General features: G+C 34.1%; 1 protein-coding gene across 1 annotated transcript; it reads left to right on the top strand.

Moving 5' to 3' along the window:
• The first annotated feature begins 1,659 nt into the window (after window positions 1-1,659).
• LOC134715312 (putative uncharacterized protein DDB_G0286901) lies at window positions 1,660-8,374 on the top strand. Its single transcript, XM_063577424.1, has 3 exons — window positions 1,660-1,731; window positions 3,929-3,986; window positions 4,951-8,374. Exons 1-3 carry the CDS (start codon window positions 1,729-1,731, stop codon window positions 8,205-8,207), a joined length of 3,318 nt encoding a protein of 1,105 aa, XP_063433494.1. The 5' UTR covers window positions 1,660-1,728; the 3' UTR covers window positions 8,208-8,374.
• The last annotated feature ends 9,606 nt before the right edge of the window (window positions 8,375-17,980 follow it).

Below are 17,980 nucleotides of genomic sequence, written 5' to 3'. Positions count from 1 at the left end.
GTCTCCATTGTTGCAGCAAAGACAAACCATACTCTGCTTTGGTATTTTTAGATATCGCCCTCTTAAGTGATAACTTATGGTTAGATAAAAGTCATTTACAAATTCGATATTATGTAATAAAAGTCTTTTAATGGTACTATTTTAATCAATGGTTTGACTAGGAGTATCTTTGCGACTGTCACCTTCCGGATCAACTTATTTTATCCCAGTTTTTGTGAGGTTCGTGGTCAGTACATTAGTACTATATGATTTATTTTTCCATGATGTTTTCAATCTGTTTTCAGTAGGTGTTTATTATGCTAGATTGTCCCTTTGATAACAACCTACTACTATACTCAATATTGATTTAAAGCAGCAGTCATGGCTTCGTTGTTATGTATATTTTCTATCTAGACACAAAATACAATCGAAATCGATTTTTCCAAAGTGCTTTGTAAAAAACACTTTATTTTTTTTCTTTCTTTCGCAATACTTTTCTTTCAATCTTCCCCCCAAGGGTGACTGGGGAATAGAAATATGGTCACTTGGTCTTCTCCCGACCGGCAGTAAAACGCTTGCCGATGTTGGGCGTCCGTTTAGCTGTGCAGGATGTAGTAAGTTCGCAGTCACGTCCGTTCAGAATTGGGACGTAAATCCGATGTCTCGTGTAAAGAGAGTGCTACGTTAATAGATTTCCTTAGCCGTATTTGGCACAACTTTTTGAAATTTTGGATCCTCTATGCTCTTCAACTTTGTAATTGTTTGGCTTTATAAATATTTTGATATGCACGTCACTGATGAGTCTTATGAAGACGAAACGCGCGTCTGGCGTACTAAATTATAATTCTGGTACCTTTGATAACTGTTTGAGGGTCCGTAGGTGGCCTGTTGTAAGGCAAAATTTCTGTCCCTATCCAATATACACTCATTTTCCAGTGGCTGTCGAAATTTCCTCGACTATCATCCCTTATGGCCTCTATAATGACAAAACCTACCTATTGTATTTAATGTGAATTTGTTCTCGTCCTGAATATGCATGAACTATTTGCCACTGGACGTTAAGAAACCAACAATCAATCAATCTTTCAATCTTGAAGTTATCCTTATAAAAACGAAATATTATAGACCATAAAACAATCATGAAATTGGCACAGTAAAGATATTTCAAAGAAGCCGGATCTGCATGCGAGTCAACATTCTATACACAATTCAGATGCTTTCAATCAACAGAAAGCTGTTATGATTGAAAAAAATAGTCTCATAAATGTTATCCTGATATCCAACGATCGAGTTTGGATAAAGAAAGTTTATATCTTTTATCCTGATGGAAATGGCAGAGAGAAATATCTGTGGTTTTAAGACAGTATCGTTGGGTGTCTACATACTAGTACATACATATTTGGATTAAAATTTTAAGAAAAAAACATAACAAAACAATGATTAATTTCATTATTTCTATTTACTTAAGTAAATTAAATTCTTTCAGAAAAGTTTGCGTATGAATTTTTTTTTTTATTATTAAAAATGTAGTCATACGAAATGATGGATAGCTGTCGTGTTCTACATTTTTATATTATTTCAAAGATTTAATTAATCAATTTAATAACAAGGGGAAGTGTAAAAACTACTTGGAAAGTGTCAATTTGTTAATTAGCATATTTATTACGCTCTTAACTTTTGTCATATAATACAAGAATGTGCAGCTGATTGATTCGTTCTTTTTTATTTGAGGAGAGAAATTTATTCAATATGGTATGTTTGAAATATTATATGCATTTATATGTATATTTTGTATAAGTACGTGAATATTCTGTATTTTTCAAATATTTAGGAATTTTATAATGTCTTTTTGAAGTTGTATAATTGATATTTTCTTGCCTACAGGAAAACGCTTTCGCATACAGTCACTATGACGAAATTTTTCGTTTTTTCACTTCATTGAATTTCGTCAAATTATATTATAATTTATCTAAGGATGTGAATAGACTAACATACGTTCAACTTTTATGATGATCATTTATAACCGTGCACGGATCCAATGGGTACTGCGTTTTCAAACTGATACAATTGATATATATAGTTTTCAAGTTACTATGAACATGGCGATACGGAGTTACAAACGTACTCATAATTAAGTCTTAGATGCATGTTTTTTTATAAGTTGCTATTGGTTTTGGACTAGCTGTCAGTAACTGCAAGTACCCTCAGATCTGTACTTAGTATCTTGGGATGTAAAAGTACCCGGCCACGAACAATCTGTTTTTTTGTTAAATGTATTTCTATTTGTCACGGTTTTCTCGTTTGAATTATATTTCATTTGTAATTTCGGGGCCTTTTGTAACTGACTGTGCTGTACGGTGACCTACAGCTGTTAATTTGTGTGCCATTTTGGTCTCATGTGAAGAGTTATCCCAATGTCAAGCATACCACATCTTCTTTTTAATAGTAATTAATAACATTACAATAAAAGGGAACAGTAGAGTTAAATTGAAATGGGTCGTGGTTTTGTTTGTAATTTCATTTAGAAACTACTGAATATTATCAGCAAATTGCCTTGCAAAATTTCTAACTAATTACCTTTTTTAAGGGTAGTCTGCACTTAACCAGACTTTAAAAAAGAGAGGTGATAAAAACCAAAGGGTCAAACTCGTAAGTAAAAAATAAACTGACAACGCCATTACAAAAAACGAACCAAAACAACCAACAGATAACAAACACATAAAAGAAAACTCAAGAATGAGCAAAATGAATAATGTAAAACAACTAGGTGTGATATCAGATGCTCTGGAAGGTTAGTATATCCTGCTCCACCAATTGGACCCGTCGTGTTGATTATGAAAGTATAAATACGGTAACAAGTCTATTTTATAAGGTCAAGTTTCGATTGAAAAGGACAGAAATGTGGTTACGACATTTGGAACATATCCGTCATCATCAGTGATGCCAAATCGTGATGGCGTCCGTAACATTTTAAAATGTGTATTCACATTTGCACTATTGAAAATCTCCTGTCGGAACTCTGTAAGGTTAACATCAAGTTTTTTTTTTTTTAAATTACCGTATACCAATTATTGTGACAGCTTTAGGTTATTGACAAATCGTGTGGAATTACTCGAGGAACTTGAACCACTTAGTATAACGTACTATTTGGTCACACCTGAAACGATTGCACCTGTTTTTGGTGTAATTAGTCCTTTCTTGAAAAGGTGTTACACAAAATAAATTAACAATAACCACACAGGAAATAAAAAACCAAGACACAAAATGTTTCGTTAAAAACATTGTGTTTTACTTTTACACCATATGGACTAGTTTGAGGTTTGGAACTAATTTAGAGTTAACAAAATTTATTTTCTCCAAGAAATGGCACCTCGTGACAATTTTGTCAGTTAGTGACATGCTATAATAACCTGCTTGCAAGCTGAATGAAATACAGCTCTTTTCAGTTGCTTGTAATGACTGATAAGTAATGCACAGACTCGGGATCTGTAGTTTAATCAAATTGGTGTATAGTTGTTGCATTACGATTTAGGGCTTTGATTTATAAAATCATATTGCAAATCTGTTTGGTTTTGCTTTTTTGCATTATTGTGTTGGGTGTTTTCGTAAGCCTGCATGCATTATAATTTATGTTTGTATTTGTACAACGTTTTTTTAATTTATGCTTTATTGTGTTGTTTATATGTTATGTGTTGTTCCTAAATTTTGCATATATGCTTTTAAAGAAAACTTTGACTTTTCGGATGTATATATGAACAAATCTTCAGGAAACCGCAAACTTCAATATTCTACTACAGGTTTTATTTCATGTATTGTGTATTTGTAATTTGATGTGGGTACTTTCTCAGATATCCATGATGACAAATAAATACCAGCAACACTACAACTCCGAATTCATATATCTCTTTCCCCTTTAAGATACATTCTAAAATATTTTTTTTACTTTCAGATAATGGTGCCTAGGGTTTCCGTTTTGTTAGCCTTATTTTTCGTTTGTAAAGTTAATGGTAAGTAAAAAAAATACATGGGATATATACATTAACAAGAAACAAGATATGTTAAGAAAAATATATAACAGTGTTTATCCGTGGTTTTCAATGACACATATCGAATAACACACAAAAGAACGGAAAAACTTTACCATATACAATACATATGATTTTGTTTTTATCCTACAAGGTGCAGTTCATAAACTTAATATAAGAATATAGGATGATATAGATAGTATAAATCAAGTTGATTTAAGTTTTAAACGCTAAATGATTGACTCATTGATTGCTGCAATATTGCTTGCTTGCTTGCTTAACATTAGTAATTGAACTATTTCATGTATATTCTGAACGTTTTTTTTTAAATCTCACCCAATAAGAGTTGTTCAACTTAATTTTTACACCACAAAGCCAATAAACTTAACTGACATTATATTATTGAAACACTGTGATATCTGATGAAAGTGATGAAAAAACATAAAATATGCATGCATAGAAAATACGACTTGCCAAATGCAACAGATCGTTAACACATTGTCTTCTTTACGACGATCTTAGAGATGAAATTGCAAATTTACAGCAAATACGGCATACATCAAGGTCATCAAGTTCATATAAAAAAACACCTGAAAATAACTTTGTGCCTAAACATTTATCAATTTGTAAGTTCAAATCAGGTCAGCAGTACTATATATATATTCTTGTTGTTCATTATATTTAAGTAAGATATTCAACAGAGGCTTGTTAATAAATGAGTATGCATTATTCGACACTGATATACACATGGTTGGATCGATTCAACATGTCCGCCTCAAAGTAAACCGATGTGAATTATATACAGTGGGCTGCCATGATATGAACAATCTTTACTTTGGTACATGCATGTTGAATCGATCCTAACAGTTTTAATATACGGATGTGGGATCAATACAATAAATTTCATGATACATTTGAGTTACACTATAAACTGTTATTTTTGCAGCTCAGCGTTCTGTCAAAAAGTTTAGTAGCAGCAGAAAGTCGAATGCTTCAGCTTCTAAATCCACAGTATCAGAAGTTGTCAGTAGTGAACCAGTGATTCAGAATTCTGACTTTGGTTTAGCGAGTGCTTCTAATAAACTATTCCCATCACAAATGCAGAGCAATTCTTTTAGGGACATTGTAGATTTGACACACAACCGAAACAGAAACGCTGGATTAGATCGTCAAAACAATCAACTACAAACTCTTCTGGATTTAAATGACATTACAGCTATGGAAACATCTATTAAGGATCCGACCGTCCCAAATCTGTTTTCTCATACGTCAGATTTACAGTCGCTCGGAGGTGAAAATTCACGAAGCACAACGAAAACAGAAACAAAAGTAACAAAGACTTCTACTGTGCAAAGGATAGAGCCTCAACCCATTCCGCAGCCTTCTACAAATTCTATGCCAATGATTATTCCATTCAATGTAAACGGAAATTCTGACAGAGTTCCAAATAATCCAAACAGCCCCGAAGCAGTCTGGATAGAAACGCAAAATTCTATTATAGACACAAGGAAAAGTCCAGCATTGGATCAAAATTCTATAAATTTGTCGCCTAATCAGGAAATACATAGAGGATTACCTAACGCCAATACGGAACCAGAAACTCCTCAAAATAGAGAAGCTGAGTTGTTAAATAACTTTCTGCAACCTTTAATCCCACGTGGTAATCCTCCTCCAGAAAGAATTACTCCTGGTTCATTCGGATTATCACTCCGAAACAGAAACATGGCCCAACTGGTCAGTGGTTTGGCGACGAGACCACAGCCACGAAGGCCGAGACAGATTGCTATGGGAAGAGAACCTGATAAACGAATCAGGGGAATAATTGTAAGTCAATCAAATATTAATCCAGAGCAAAGACAAGCAAACAGCATAAACAAAAGTAATTTGGAAAAGAAAGCATCACAAAACCAGAAACCCGAAAAACAAATAACAAGTGGATTAGGAAAAATCAAAAATTTGTTCGATACAAATAGTGTGCAGGATTTTGGATTGTTAAGTCGGTCAGTTAAAGACGGACTAAGTACCGGAGAAACACAGAGTTTGGATGGATCAACTGCTCCTTCCTGGGTTCAAACAAATAGTCAGGAAATAGGACTTTCACAATCGGAATCAGGTGTTCCCATACCAAGTTCAAGACAAGAAACAAGATCTTTTACAGATAATCCAGGAAATTCTCGTCTCGACCCAACTGTAAATAACGAATTCAATGAATTTCCACTTTTTCCTGGTATTCCAGGCAGCACAACAGATTTTGGTAATCAAAATGAGATTGGTGGATTTGATGACCCCAACCAACAGATAATAACAGGAGTCGAAGCATTAAACAATCAAAACATGGGTTCAATGCGAAGCAATGTTAACGATCAAAGTGGAAATGTTATTGGTGACAAAGAAATAGAAGAATTGATCAATCGTGTAGTTTCTAGTGTCGATCCAAATCCTTTTCCGGGTGTTCCAGTACAACCACAAGATCAAACACAGAATGGCGAAACAGGATTAGCAGGAGAGTCAAATTCAGGACCACTGAATACTCCATTCGAAAATGGCATGTTGATGGAAAACCCGTTTGAAAGCGGTCCTCCGAGTCAAAGAATGGTCCCAAGTGCACCAGTTTTAAGTAATAATGGACGCCCATCCTCCCTAGACAACACCCAAACACAGAATAATGCAAACCCGTCTGCTCGAGTGTCTGGTACAAATGTTCCAAATCGACCAAGAAGCCCCGCTCAGCGAGGTCGTATAGGACCAAGTAATAATGGTTTAGTACCAAGACCAAGACAAGCGTTACCTAATAGAAGACCTACAGGATTTACCAGACCTGCAAATAGAGGTCAAGTTAGAGGTTCAACAACAAATAATCAACCTGTGGTTAGAAACATGCGCAACCCTGGTAACCGAAATTTTGGTCGTATAAATCAGAATCGGGGATTGAATAATATTGTAAATCCTAGACCGCAAATTTCTCAAGGTCCGACTAGGATGCCAAATAATGGAGCTCGACCTATGCCTTTGAATAATTTTCAGAATAGTAATACTCGTCAAAACTTACCTAGCAATTCACAAGGTCAAACTACTTCTCGTCTCATAAATGCAATAAACAATGCATTTCGTAACAATAGGGGGCCGTCATCCAATACAGCTCAACGAAACAACGTAGTTCAGCCAACTAATTCACTACCACAAAACAGAAATAGATTCGGTCAGGAACCTTCAAATGTGGTTGAGGAAAATAGACTGTTGCCTAATCTCCCAACTTCACCAATTGAAGCTAGAAGAGCTATACGTAGGATACAACAAGCTCGCACACTGCAAGAAATTCAACAAAGTCAGCAGACGACACAACAGAATGAGGTAACAGACCTTTCCGGACCAGTAGGTCAAATTGCATCCAGGGCTTTAAACCAAAACAACGAAGCAAATCTTTTAAGACCATGGCCTCCGGTAAATCAACAAATTAGATCAAATTCTTTGCAGGAAAATCTGTCACGGAATCAAAATTCAAGTAGTGCTTTTCGAAATTCAAATGTAATAAATCGTCTATTGCAATCAATTGATTTGCCAAAGAATTTACCAGTGGGACAAATAGGTTCGTATATGATACTTCCTTTGGGGACAACGAATAATATGACTTTACCTAGAAGTGCCGGCAATGGTAGAAGGTCACCTCAATTATCTGCAATAAGTTCTCAGCTAGCTTCAGTGTTAAATCAAATAGTCTCTCAAAACAGTAATGTGCGTAGGTTGCAACGAAACCCGTCAAATGTACGAGTTCCTACACGTCAATCAGCCACTCAAAGGCGAATTATTCCAAACCAACAACGGCGGACTAATCAATTGACAAATCGTCCTCAAGCAAGGACACAGACTGGTCTAAACAGTGAAACATTAAGAGCTTTGCAAACAATCTTAGGACTCTTCCAAACAAGACTATCGTTAACACAAGCCCAACGACAACGTCTTCAAACTGATTTACAGAATATTGTACTTAATCGAATGCGTCCAACAGCTGGTCAACCCTCACAACAACGTCGTCCAGTGTTACCAACAAATATGGTTCGACAAATAGGACCACAAGCAAATGGTCAAAACTTTAGAACAAGTAATTCTCAGGCGCAAACTAGACCACAAACAAATGGTTTACCAAGAACAAATAACCAGCAACCACCAGTTGCAAACAATCGGCGACGGACAAATGTATTTTAATTTTGTGTTCCATTTGAACAGTTTGTAACTATTGAGTCGATGTAATGTTTGAAGGGACTTATATGACTTATATTCGACACCAACAATCGTGATACATTCCCTCATTTTTTTTCATCTTATTGAGGATAATTTTGCCAAGAGAATATGAATATAATAAGAACCATTGTATATGAAAGTCGAAAAAGAAATAATTCAGTTAAAATTCATATCTTTTTAAAATATCTCAACGTAATTTCAAATATATAATATTATACGTGTATTGTTAGTTTATAGAGAAGAGAACGTTGTGAATTTTAGTAAGCAATATGGGTTTTATACAAAGTATGTTTTTGGACATTTTTTTAAAAGAGTTGTTCTCCTCTCATTTAACGATTTCCAATGCTTTTTTTCTTAAGGATTCTAATTCGCTGAATCCATAAGAGTGACTTGGAAAAACTAATATGATATGTTTTTCTCTTTCGACTAAAAATAAAATCCTTTCCAAAGTGGGGACGTACACATCCACATCAAGTCAGAATGGGTCGTTAAAGTACATGCCTCATGTAAAGATATAGCTACGCTCTTTGAACCGTAGGAAACCTTGCAACAACTCTAATGTGGGGTACGTAGGTAGTAGTGTAGTGGGTCTCATTGGGGTCTAAGCGTGGCGCGGGATTGCAGATTTTTTTTAGCGTGACACGTGAAAGTCAAATTATTGTGCCGTGAAAACAGGAATGAAGTCTAGCGAGAGCCGGGAAATTACAAAAAAAAAGGAGAATTGTTTAGGTAGATAGTGTAAGCGGGTATGGGTATCTGACAAATCGGTTAGCGGGATCCGGGATCAGAACCCCCTAATGAAACCCCAGTGTAAACCTTGTCTGCATCTAATACACCCTCATTTTCCAGTGACAGTCTTTATATCATCACTGACATTCTCTTTTACAGGATCAACCTATTTAATTTATAATAGTTAATTTGTTTTTGTCCTGAACATGCACGAGATATTTGTCGCCGGACGTTCAGAATTCACTAATCAATCCATCCATGATGTTGTTTAAAATGTAAAAGCAAATCGTAAACTATGAGAGATTAAACTTATTGTAACTAAAAACTGTTTCCAATTATGTTTTTTTTTTATTTTACGTGTTAATTTTTTATGTTTTGAATTGTCATTTATTAAATATAACAATTATAATCAAGGAAATACAAGTGACAATAATGACATTATGATTGCTAATCGAATTAAATTAAATTTATAATAAACTTTTTTATATACAAAGGGGTCACGCAGGTGTACAGAAGATAAACAAGGAATTGTACGAACCAAGACATGTCACTATACACTACAGTACTATTCCGAAGGTTTTGCTAGGTGCCTACAACGCATATTATTAAATATCGAGATATATATATATATATATCTGTTCACTGATAAAGCTCCGTGTAAAAGATTTGGAATAACTTGTAGTTCTTTCGTAACTGTAAAAGCTTATATTTCACATTCAAATTAGAGGAACTCAAATTAGAAATATTCATTATTTTTGTCAGACAAATTAAAAAACAGTAAAATCAACACTCCCAACAAGAATTCCTTCAAGCGGCCATAAAAAAGAAACAAAGATTATTATTTGTATGCCACACACGCGTTTTGCTGAAAATAGAGACTATTATTTATAATACATGCATGATATATAACATATAAATAATGTATTTTGTCACATATATCTTTACGTAATAAAATACGAGGATACATTAAATGTTATTCAATAGTATGTGTACAAAGGCGACATTGCACGCCCAGGATAATGATACTAACCGCACTAGTTCAATGATTTATGGGTTTTACCCCGACGAGACAGCAACCAAACGACACAAAGAAATCAAGATACAGATGAAAAGCATTAGAACATTTTTAACTGGGCTGTTTCTTGGCGTAAAGAGGGGAAAGCTATTTTATCTATGTATATAGAGGTTAACGTGTGGTCTTCAACAATTAACGCGTGTCTACACTACAATCCACGGATTTAGTTAAACGTAGGGAAAATCAAGAGCTCATTAAACATATCAAGGCCTCTATGATTCGAATTTTTGGTATCGAGGATCATTTGATTCCATTTTAGGATATTCTGAATCTGATATATCTATGAATGTCCAAATTTATTTCAGGACCTCCACAATTCACCTAATGGATATTCTGTGGAGGTCCTGTAGATAACCATGGTGCTCAATAACTATTTGGGATATCCTGATTTATTTCAGAACCTGCCGAAAAAAGGAGTGTTGATTGATTATTTTCGGAATATTCTCAAACCGAATTATGGAGCTTTTCCTACTATCCAATAACATAGCAATGATGTCAAAACTTAAATCGAGCAGATTATATATACAGGCACATGTACGTCTGGCGGTGTTCAAATAACTGTTGTCTTATTGATGAGTTTTTTGGTATTTATCTCTATCTTCAATACCTTTGCCAATACCTAAAAGGGGTGTAAAATAACGTCAGTAACACTTGAATTGACAATTTTGGCCATACTTGGCCTTTTTGTAGAAAACAATCACTATTTTATCTAGGGTTTTAGCCTAAAATGTGACGAGAGTGCACACATTGAAATGTCTCGCCTTCCTTACTAATCATTGATATTTTGTAGATAATCCTAAATATAAAGCTTTATTACACCTCACAAACAACTTTACATTAACCAAGATAACTAAACATTGACCAATGAACCATGAAAATGAGGTCAAGGCCAGATGAACAATGTCAGGCAGACATATACAGCTAAAAATTCTTCCATACAACAAATATAACTGACCTATTACTTAATAAGTTTAAGAAAAACAGATCAAAACACAAAAAATTAATACTGAACAATGAACACTGACATACAGATAATAAAATATTTCCATACCCCAAATATAGTTGACCTATGGCATATAGTATTAGATAAATAAAAAGTTCAAAACTCAAAAACTTATTTTCGACTTCTGAACCATGAAGATAATGTCAATGTCAAACGACATCTGCTCGCTACGCATGTACACCTTACAATCATTCCATACAACAAATATAGTAGACCTATTGCATAAAGAAAGAGAAAAACAGACCAAATTTCCAAAACTTACTTTAACCACTGAACAATGAAAATGAGGTCAAGGTCAGATGACACCTTCCAGTTGTACATGTAAACCTCACAGTCCTTCCATACACCGAATATGCTAGACCCATTGCTTGTATTATCCAAGATATTTTTTTATAGTAAAAAATCTCCCATTGACTTTAGAAGATTGATCTCCAGGTCAAGCTGGGAACAACTTTAACCTACAGAGGCCCCCGAAGTATCCTATCTAGTTTAAATTCCGGTCTGAATACCAGAGATGTGTGTGGGAGGATGAAAATCACCCTACTGATGTACTGAAAATTCGACGCAAGACAAACACTTTGCTGTTTATTTACTATATAGATATAGGAAGATGCGGTATTAGGGTCAATGCGACAACTCTCCATCCAAGTCACAATTTGTAAAAGCAAACCATTTTTGGCCAAAGTACGGCCTTGAACATGGAGACTTGGTTCCAATGAACAGCAAGATATAAAGAGCCTCATATATATGATTAGTGTAAATCCGTCTTGAATTTGTCAGCTCTGCTTTGGAAAACAACTTTGAGTTAGAAAAAGTTGTTATATCAAATAAAAAATCGGTAAAACCAAATTAATAATTTGTAATATCAAATTGAAAATCAGTAACATCAAATTAATAATTTATGATATCAAATTGAAAATAGTAAACTAGCATGGATCAAAAGGCTTCCGTAGAATCAGAATGTGTTATTATTAATCCAACAGACCCAGCAACACATTTCACTAAAAAGATTATTTGTTTTACGACGCTTCAATAATTTGCTGTTTTCCACCTTTTTCGTGTAGGTGGAAATTGATCAAGAGTAACTAGGACCTAGTATTCCGACCGTATATATATCCGAGTCTATGATGGTCTGTGATATTGTCCCTCAAAACTGCATGCTTTGCGGATGACCTTTATACACACAGGCACTTGTCTCAGAAAAGAAAAAGATCTATATACCTTTATATAACAATTAACCTTAATAATATGTTTTATTAACGTATATAGGGGGAGGGTTATGAGACAAGTGCTTGTGAAGACACACACCCGCAGTGTACCGTGCAGTTCCAAACACTACTAAAGACAGTTGTCTCATTAGCAATCATACCACATCGACTTCTTATTTTCATATCGCATAGAGTTAACATAGAAATATGACTAATCTGACAGACAATTCCTCCTTAGACATGGCTTTCTACAGCTGGATGTATAAATACGGATCCTCGTAGGGTAAAAGGGTGAATTTTGCCCATACGAAGCATGAATTGTCTATTCATTTTCTTATGGCAGTCCATATATCGAGCTCCTTCTTTTTTGCATAACTTTCATATGATACTATATATGTCTTATCGTCTATATATAAAAAAGATGTGGTATGATTGCCAATGAGACAACTCTTCACAAGAGACCAAAATAACACAGAAATTAACAACTATAATAGGTCACCGTACTGCCTTCAACAATGAACAAAGCCCATACCGCATAGTCATTGATAAAAGGCCCCGAAATGACAATGTAAAACAATTCATACGAGAAAACAAACGACCCTATTTTTGCACAAAAAATGAACGAAAAACATATAATTTTATGTAACACATAAACAAACGACAACCACTGAAGCTCCTGACTTGCCGGCCGGACCGGCACATACATACATTATGTGGCGGGGTTAAACATGTTAGCGGGACCTCAATCCTCCCCTAATATTGGACAGTGGTATAACAGTACAACATAAGAGCGAACTATAAAAATCAGTTGAAAAAAGGCTTAACTCATCAGATGGACATTGGGTTTTGGTCATTGTTGAATTCCGTAGAACGGTGACCTAAAGATGTTATCTTCTATGTAAATTGGTCACTGGGGAGAGTTGTCTCATTAACAATGATACTACATCTTTCTATTATTTTTTTTGTTCTATATTCCACACATCTCTCGATCAAACCTTTTTAAATGAAAATGTACCTTGAAAAAGTTTGCCAAAGACAAAATATTAATTTCATGGAGAAAATTTTCATTTGAGGGACCTGAACATCGCAGTTGTAATATGTCAACGATGAAAGATGTGAAAAAATATGGAAATGAGTTTGTCTTAAAAAAATAAAAAGGTACAAGCAAACGTTGCAAAATATCAGGACTTGTTCCAGGATAGTCAAGATCACATATTTATCAAGTTGTTACGACATATTCCTATATACATCTGCATGTATGGCATTCACAGCTTTCAGCATATATTTTGTGTTAACAAGAGTGCATACGCTGAAATATCTCACCTGCTTCACCATTCATGATTGATTTCATGTTGATATTCCTAAAGGTTTGAGTTTTACTACAAATATCAGAAGATTTTTTTTTACTATAAAAGATCATGAAAATGAGGCCAAAAAGAGACCAGATGCTCCGCAGGACACAGCTTTATACGACCGCAGAGGTCGAACCTTGCCTTTTAGTTTGGGCTATTACGTATGGACACAACATTCATTGATACAGCTCTGAATTTGGATTCTGATTAAATAGTTGACACAGCATAGGTTTCTGACACAGAATGAATGTGATCTAATGAACCAAACTTTTTTTGTTTGCTTTTGAGCAATACATTATGCTGTAAATCCCAACAATTTGCTCTCCAAATGCAGACATAAAAAATGGCTTCAGCATTATGACATTGTAGGAAGGTGTCCCAGAAAAAAAAAGCCTTGCAAGACGTTATAATTATTTGTACTATGCCAACTCCAGCTATTCCATATACATGTATAACCAACCAATGAGCCCTCACCCTAAATCTGACTCTTTTACAATCATCCCACCAACCAAATATTTTTAAACATATTTAATATTCAAGAAACAGATAGAACCATGAAACTGAGGTAAAGTTCAGATAAACCCTGCAAGACAGGCATATTTGTTTTTCATTCATTATTTTGTACATAAATCATGGCTTGCTTTTTTTTTTCTAATTTGAATTGTTTTAGATTGTTCATTTGTCATTTCGAGGCCTTTTATTTCCAAGTATACAGAATAGGTTTTACTCATTGTTAAAGGTCGTTTGGTGACCTATAGTTATTTCTGCGTTATTTGGTCCCTTGTGGAGTGTCTCATTTACAATCATTTTACATTTTCGTATTCAATATTTTGATTTATACATTTAATTATCATTCCATACACCAAATATAGTTGACATGTTGATTACACATTGTAGTATATTAAAAGAGGACATACTATTGACCAAAGAGCCATGCAAATGAGGTCAATGACAACTGCAAGACAGACATGTACTCCTTACATTTGTGAATTATTGCATGCATATAGTTTATATTCTTCATGAAGAAGATAAAGAAGAAGAAGATGCTTTATTTCCATAAAATGGGCTCACAAGGAGCATAATATGAATGAATGAATGATCTTTATTCTCATAAACCAAATACATAGTTACAGAGAAGATATTACAATAATATATATAACATATATAAGACATAGCATGTGTGAAATACAAAATTAATATGATAAATATTTACACAAATGATAAATAAACATATAGTTGTATTAACCAGGATGATAGACTTTCACAGAAATAGATTTAATAAATCTACAAAGTTTCTCAAGTTCAACAATATTTTGGGTTGAACATACTTGTTTGAATTTGATAACATTTATATTTTTATTACAATAATGAGGTAAGTATTTGCATCTTTCATCTTTGAAATATTTACAAGACATGATATAATGGTATTCATCACCAATGTCAGCTGAGCCACAAAGGTGACACAATCTTTCAGATCTTGGTATGTTGCGCCACCTTCCTGTCTCAATGGGCAAACGGTTATTCCCACATCTAAATTTACATAAGGTTATTAATAAATTAAATGGTATACTGATAAATAGTGTTCAAATTTAAAAACATTTTTGTACAATCTATAACACAGCCCCTTTGGCGAAGTGTTCATTTCTGTTGACCATTCTTGAATGAACTGATCTCTTAATCTTTGCTGAACACTCAATACAACTTCATTACAACCCAACGTTTCTCAAATAAGTTGTGACTTTGCCATATATTTGACATTTCACAGTCATCAAAAATTTTCCTTATATATAATATCCGTTTACTATCATAACCATAGTTATTAAAATTTACATATAACAGCTTATATAATAAACATGATATTTTGCTCTCTTTTCCTTCTTGTAAACGACACCAGAAATTAATCATACGTGACTTGACGGTAACAGAAATGGGATATCTTCCCAATTCCCCATAGACCATAAAATTGGGGGTTGAATTTTTTTAACCTCAATATATGTTTGCAAAAAAAAATATAATATCATTCTTTTACAAATATAATAAACAATACAGTATACGTAGTTACAAATACAAATAAGAAACAACAGTTTTCATATATTAGTATATATATAAAACCTTTGTCTCAGGCACACCTCTAGAAAGTAACAAAAAAGAATACTGCGAGAAGGTTAAATATATCTAGCTGAACTGCAGGTGGCACCATGGGACGGTGCTATATGGCATGGTGGGTGCATATCAAAATGTGTATTGCACCATTAATGATATGGTAAGATATTAAAAGAAGTTGGTAAGACATCCTCATGCCTGGTGCAGAGGAGTCAGTACTATCTAAAGTGACAAAACTGCAAGAGACACCAAGGGACACTGCTAGTTGGCATACCAAAGTGCAATAAAAAGATAAAATATTACCATTTTAATCAAAAATATCACAAACAGATAGGTAATAGAACTTATACGATGTGTCATGTACCCTACCATGCCAACTTTGTGTCTAGTGCAGAAAGCCTGATTAAAATATTTAAATTTCAAGTTATATTTTGTCTTCAACAACTAACTCACAGACATATATCAAGATATCAAGATTCTCTACAAGCCATATATCAGTTTTGGTTAGGAATCAAATAAGTAAAGTTTGGGCATAGTGAGTTAATAGTGGAATTTAAACAATTTCTCTTATCTTGAGATTATGTTCACAGAACAAATAATGTTTTTCATCATCAACTTCATTTGAGGTGCACCTGAGACATATTCTGTCTTGTCAGAGAGTACCCTGATAGCGACCTTGTTTAATTCTTAGTCTGTGAGAAGAAATATTCAATCAAGTGAAATTTCTGTATGAAAATATTTTTAAAGATTTGTAAAGATATTTATATATGTTAATTCAAACAAGAGGCATAAAAATCATGTGTACATTAAATATTTCAATAAAGTTAATCTACAAGAATGTCTGGTAGCACTGTTCTCCTTGGATTTGTCCTTGCATACTGCATCACCACCACCTTTGGATTAACAGTCATGTTCCTATGGGCATACATCATGATAAGGGAAGATAACCTACTTGTTGACATTGTTGATTGTAAGCATGTCTTCACAAGTCTCAGTCTACGGATACTTCTCTCGCACTCACATGAGGTTACTGGAAATGTTCCACAAATTTTCAAAATTTGGTGCACATTAGGGAATATGATAGAGTTACAGTTTTGTAATGCTGTGATAATATCTTAAGGTAGATCAGACTCATTTGCCCATTTTAACTTCCACATATGCATTTCTTGCTCCAGTGTTGAAGGAGATGGTAAATCATCCACAACATACTCAATATCAGTACTTAAGGATCAACCAATCATGGCAGGTATTACCCGAAGTCCCATGGATGCCTTGATTTGCAGGTCACCACACCTTGAATTCATTTCTGTTAATATGTGATCAAGCAGAGGGATAGCAATTGTTTTCTTGTAATAATCCTCTGTTGATTCACATGGCACATTTGATCTTGTTGTCTGCCTGCCACATGTTCTTGGTTTAGATGGGGTTACATCTAGATCTAGAAAATTCACCAATATTGTCTCTCACATCCTGTAAAGCGTCCTTGACAAGGCTCACTGACTCAGTGGAACATCAACAGCTCTACCTAAAGAAACAAAAAAGTTGGCTTGTTTACTAAATAAGTCAGATCTGTGAATACAGCATTTGAGTTATCTCCCTTTTTTTCTAGAAGTTATTGACAAAATCAATCAGCATGTTTAACTTTGTGTTTATGATTTTGAATTCTAATAACAATATGATGTTGTTGGTAATATATTCTTTTTGTAATGTAAATAAATTGATGAAATAAAATAGTTTCTGTTTTTGTTTTGCTTCTTTACAATATCAAATTAAATAAGAGTTGTTTCACACATGTTGAAACTAAAGCCACTTAACCGACTCGTAAGGAAGTCAAATCAAGCTGTGAGGTAATTCACATTTCCTGGCATCTCTAGATAATAAGATTGCAAGAAATTAATGTGATAAATAATATTTTAGTGACCACAACTGTTGTGCCCCCCCTTATGGAACGCCAACACTGTCTTGTTGCGACCATTTTCATTTTATGGTGTACATTTACCTTTATATGATGTGCACTTGTCATTATATGATGTGCAAAGACCTTTAAATGATTGCAAACATCCTTATATGATGTGCAAACACTGAAAGATAATTTTGTATGACAAAATTTTAAATTTGTAGTATGCTACAAATTTTCTTAAACTGAACTCATTTTTGTTGAACAAAAGTCACTTTTGTCGGTACAAAATTGAATTTCGAGTACAAAACCCCAAGAGTAACATTCGGTGCCCCGTAAAACTAGGTTACATCGTAGGTACACTTAATGA

This window comes from Mytilus trossulus, chromosome 4, assembly GCF_036588685.1.
Source record: "Mytilus trossulus isolate FHL-02 chromosome 4, PNRI_Mtr1.1.1.hap1, whole genome shotgun sequence".
NCBI classification, from domain to species: Eukaryota; Metazoa; Mollusca; class Bivalvia; order Mytilida; family Mytilidae; genus Mytilus; species Mytilus trossulus.
The sequence above is the reverse complement of the archived record's forward strand: the minus strand, read 5'-3'. Positions and strand labels throughout refer to the sequence as shown.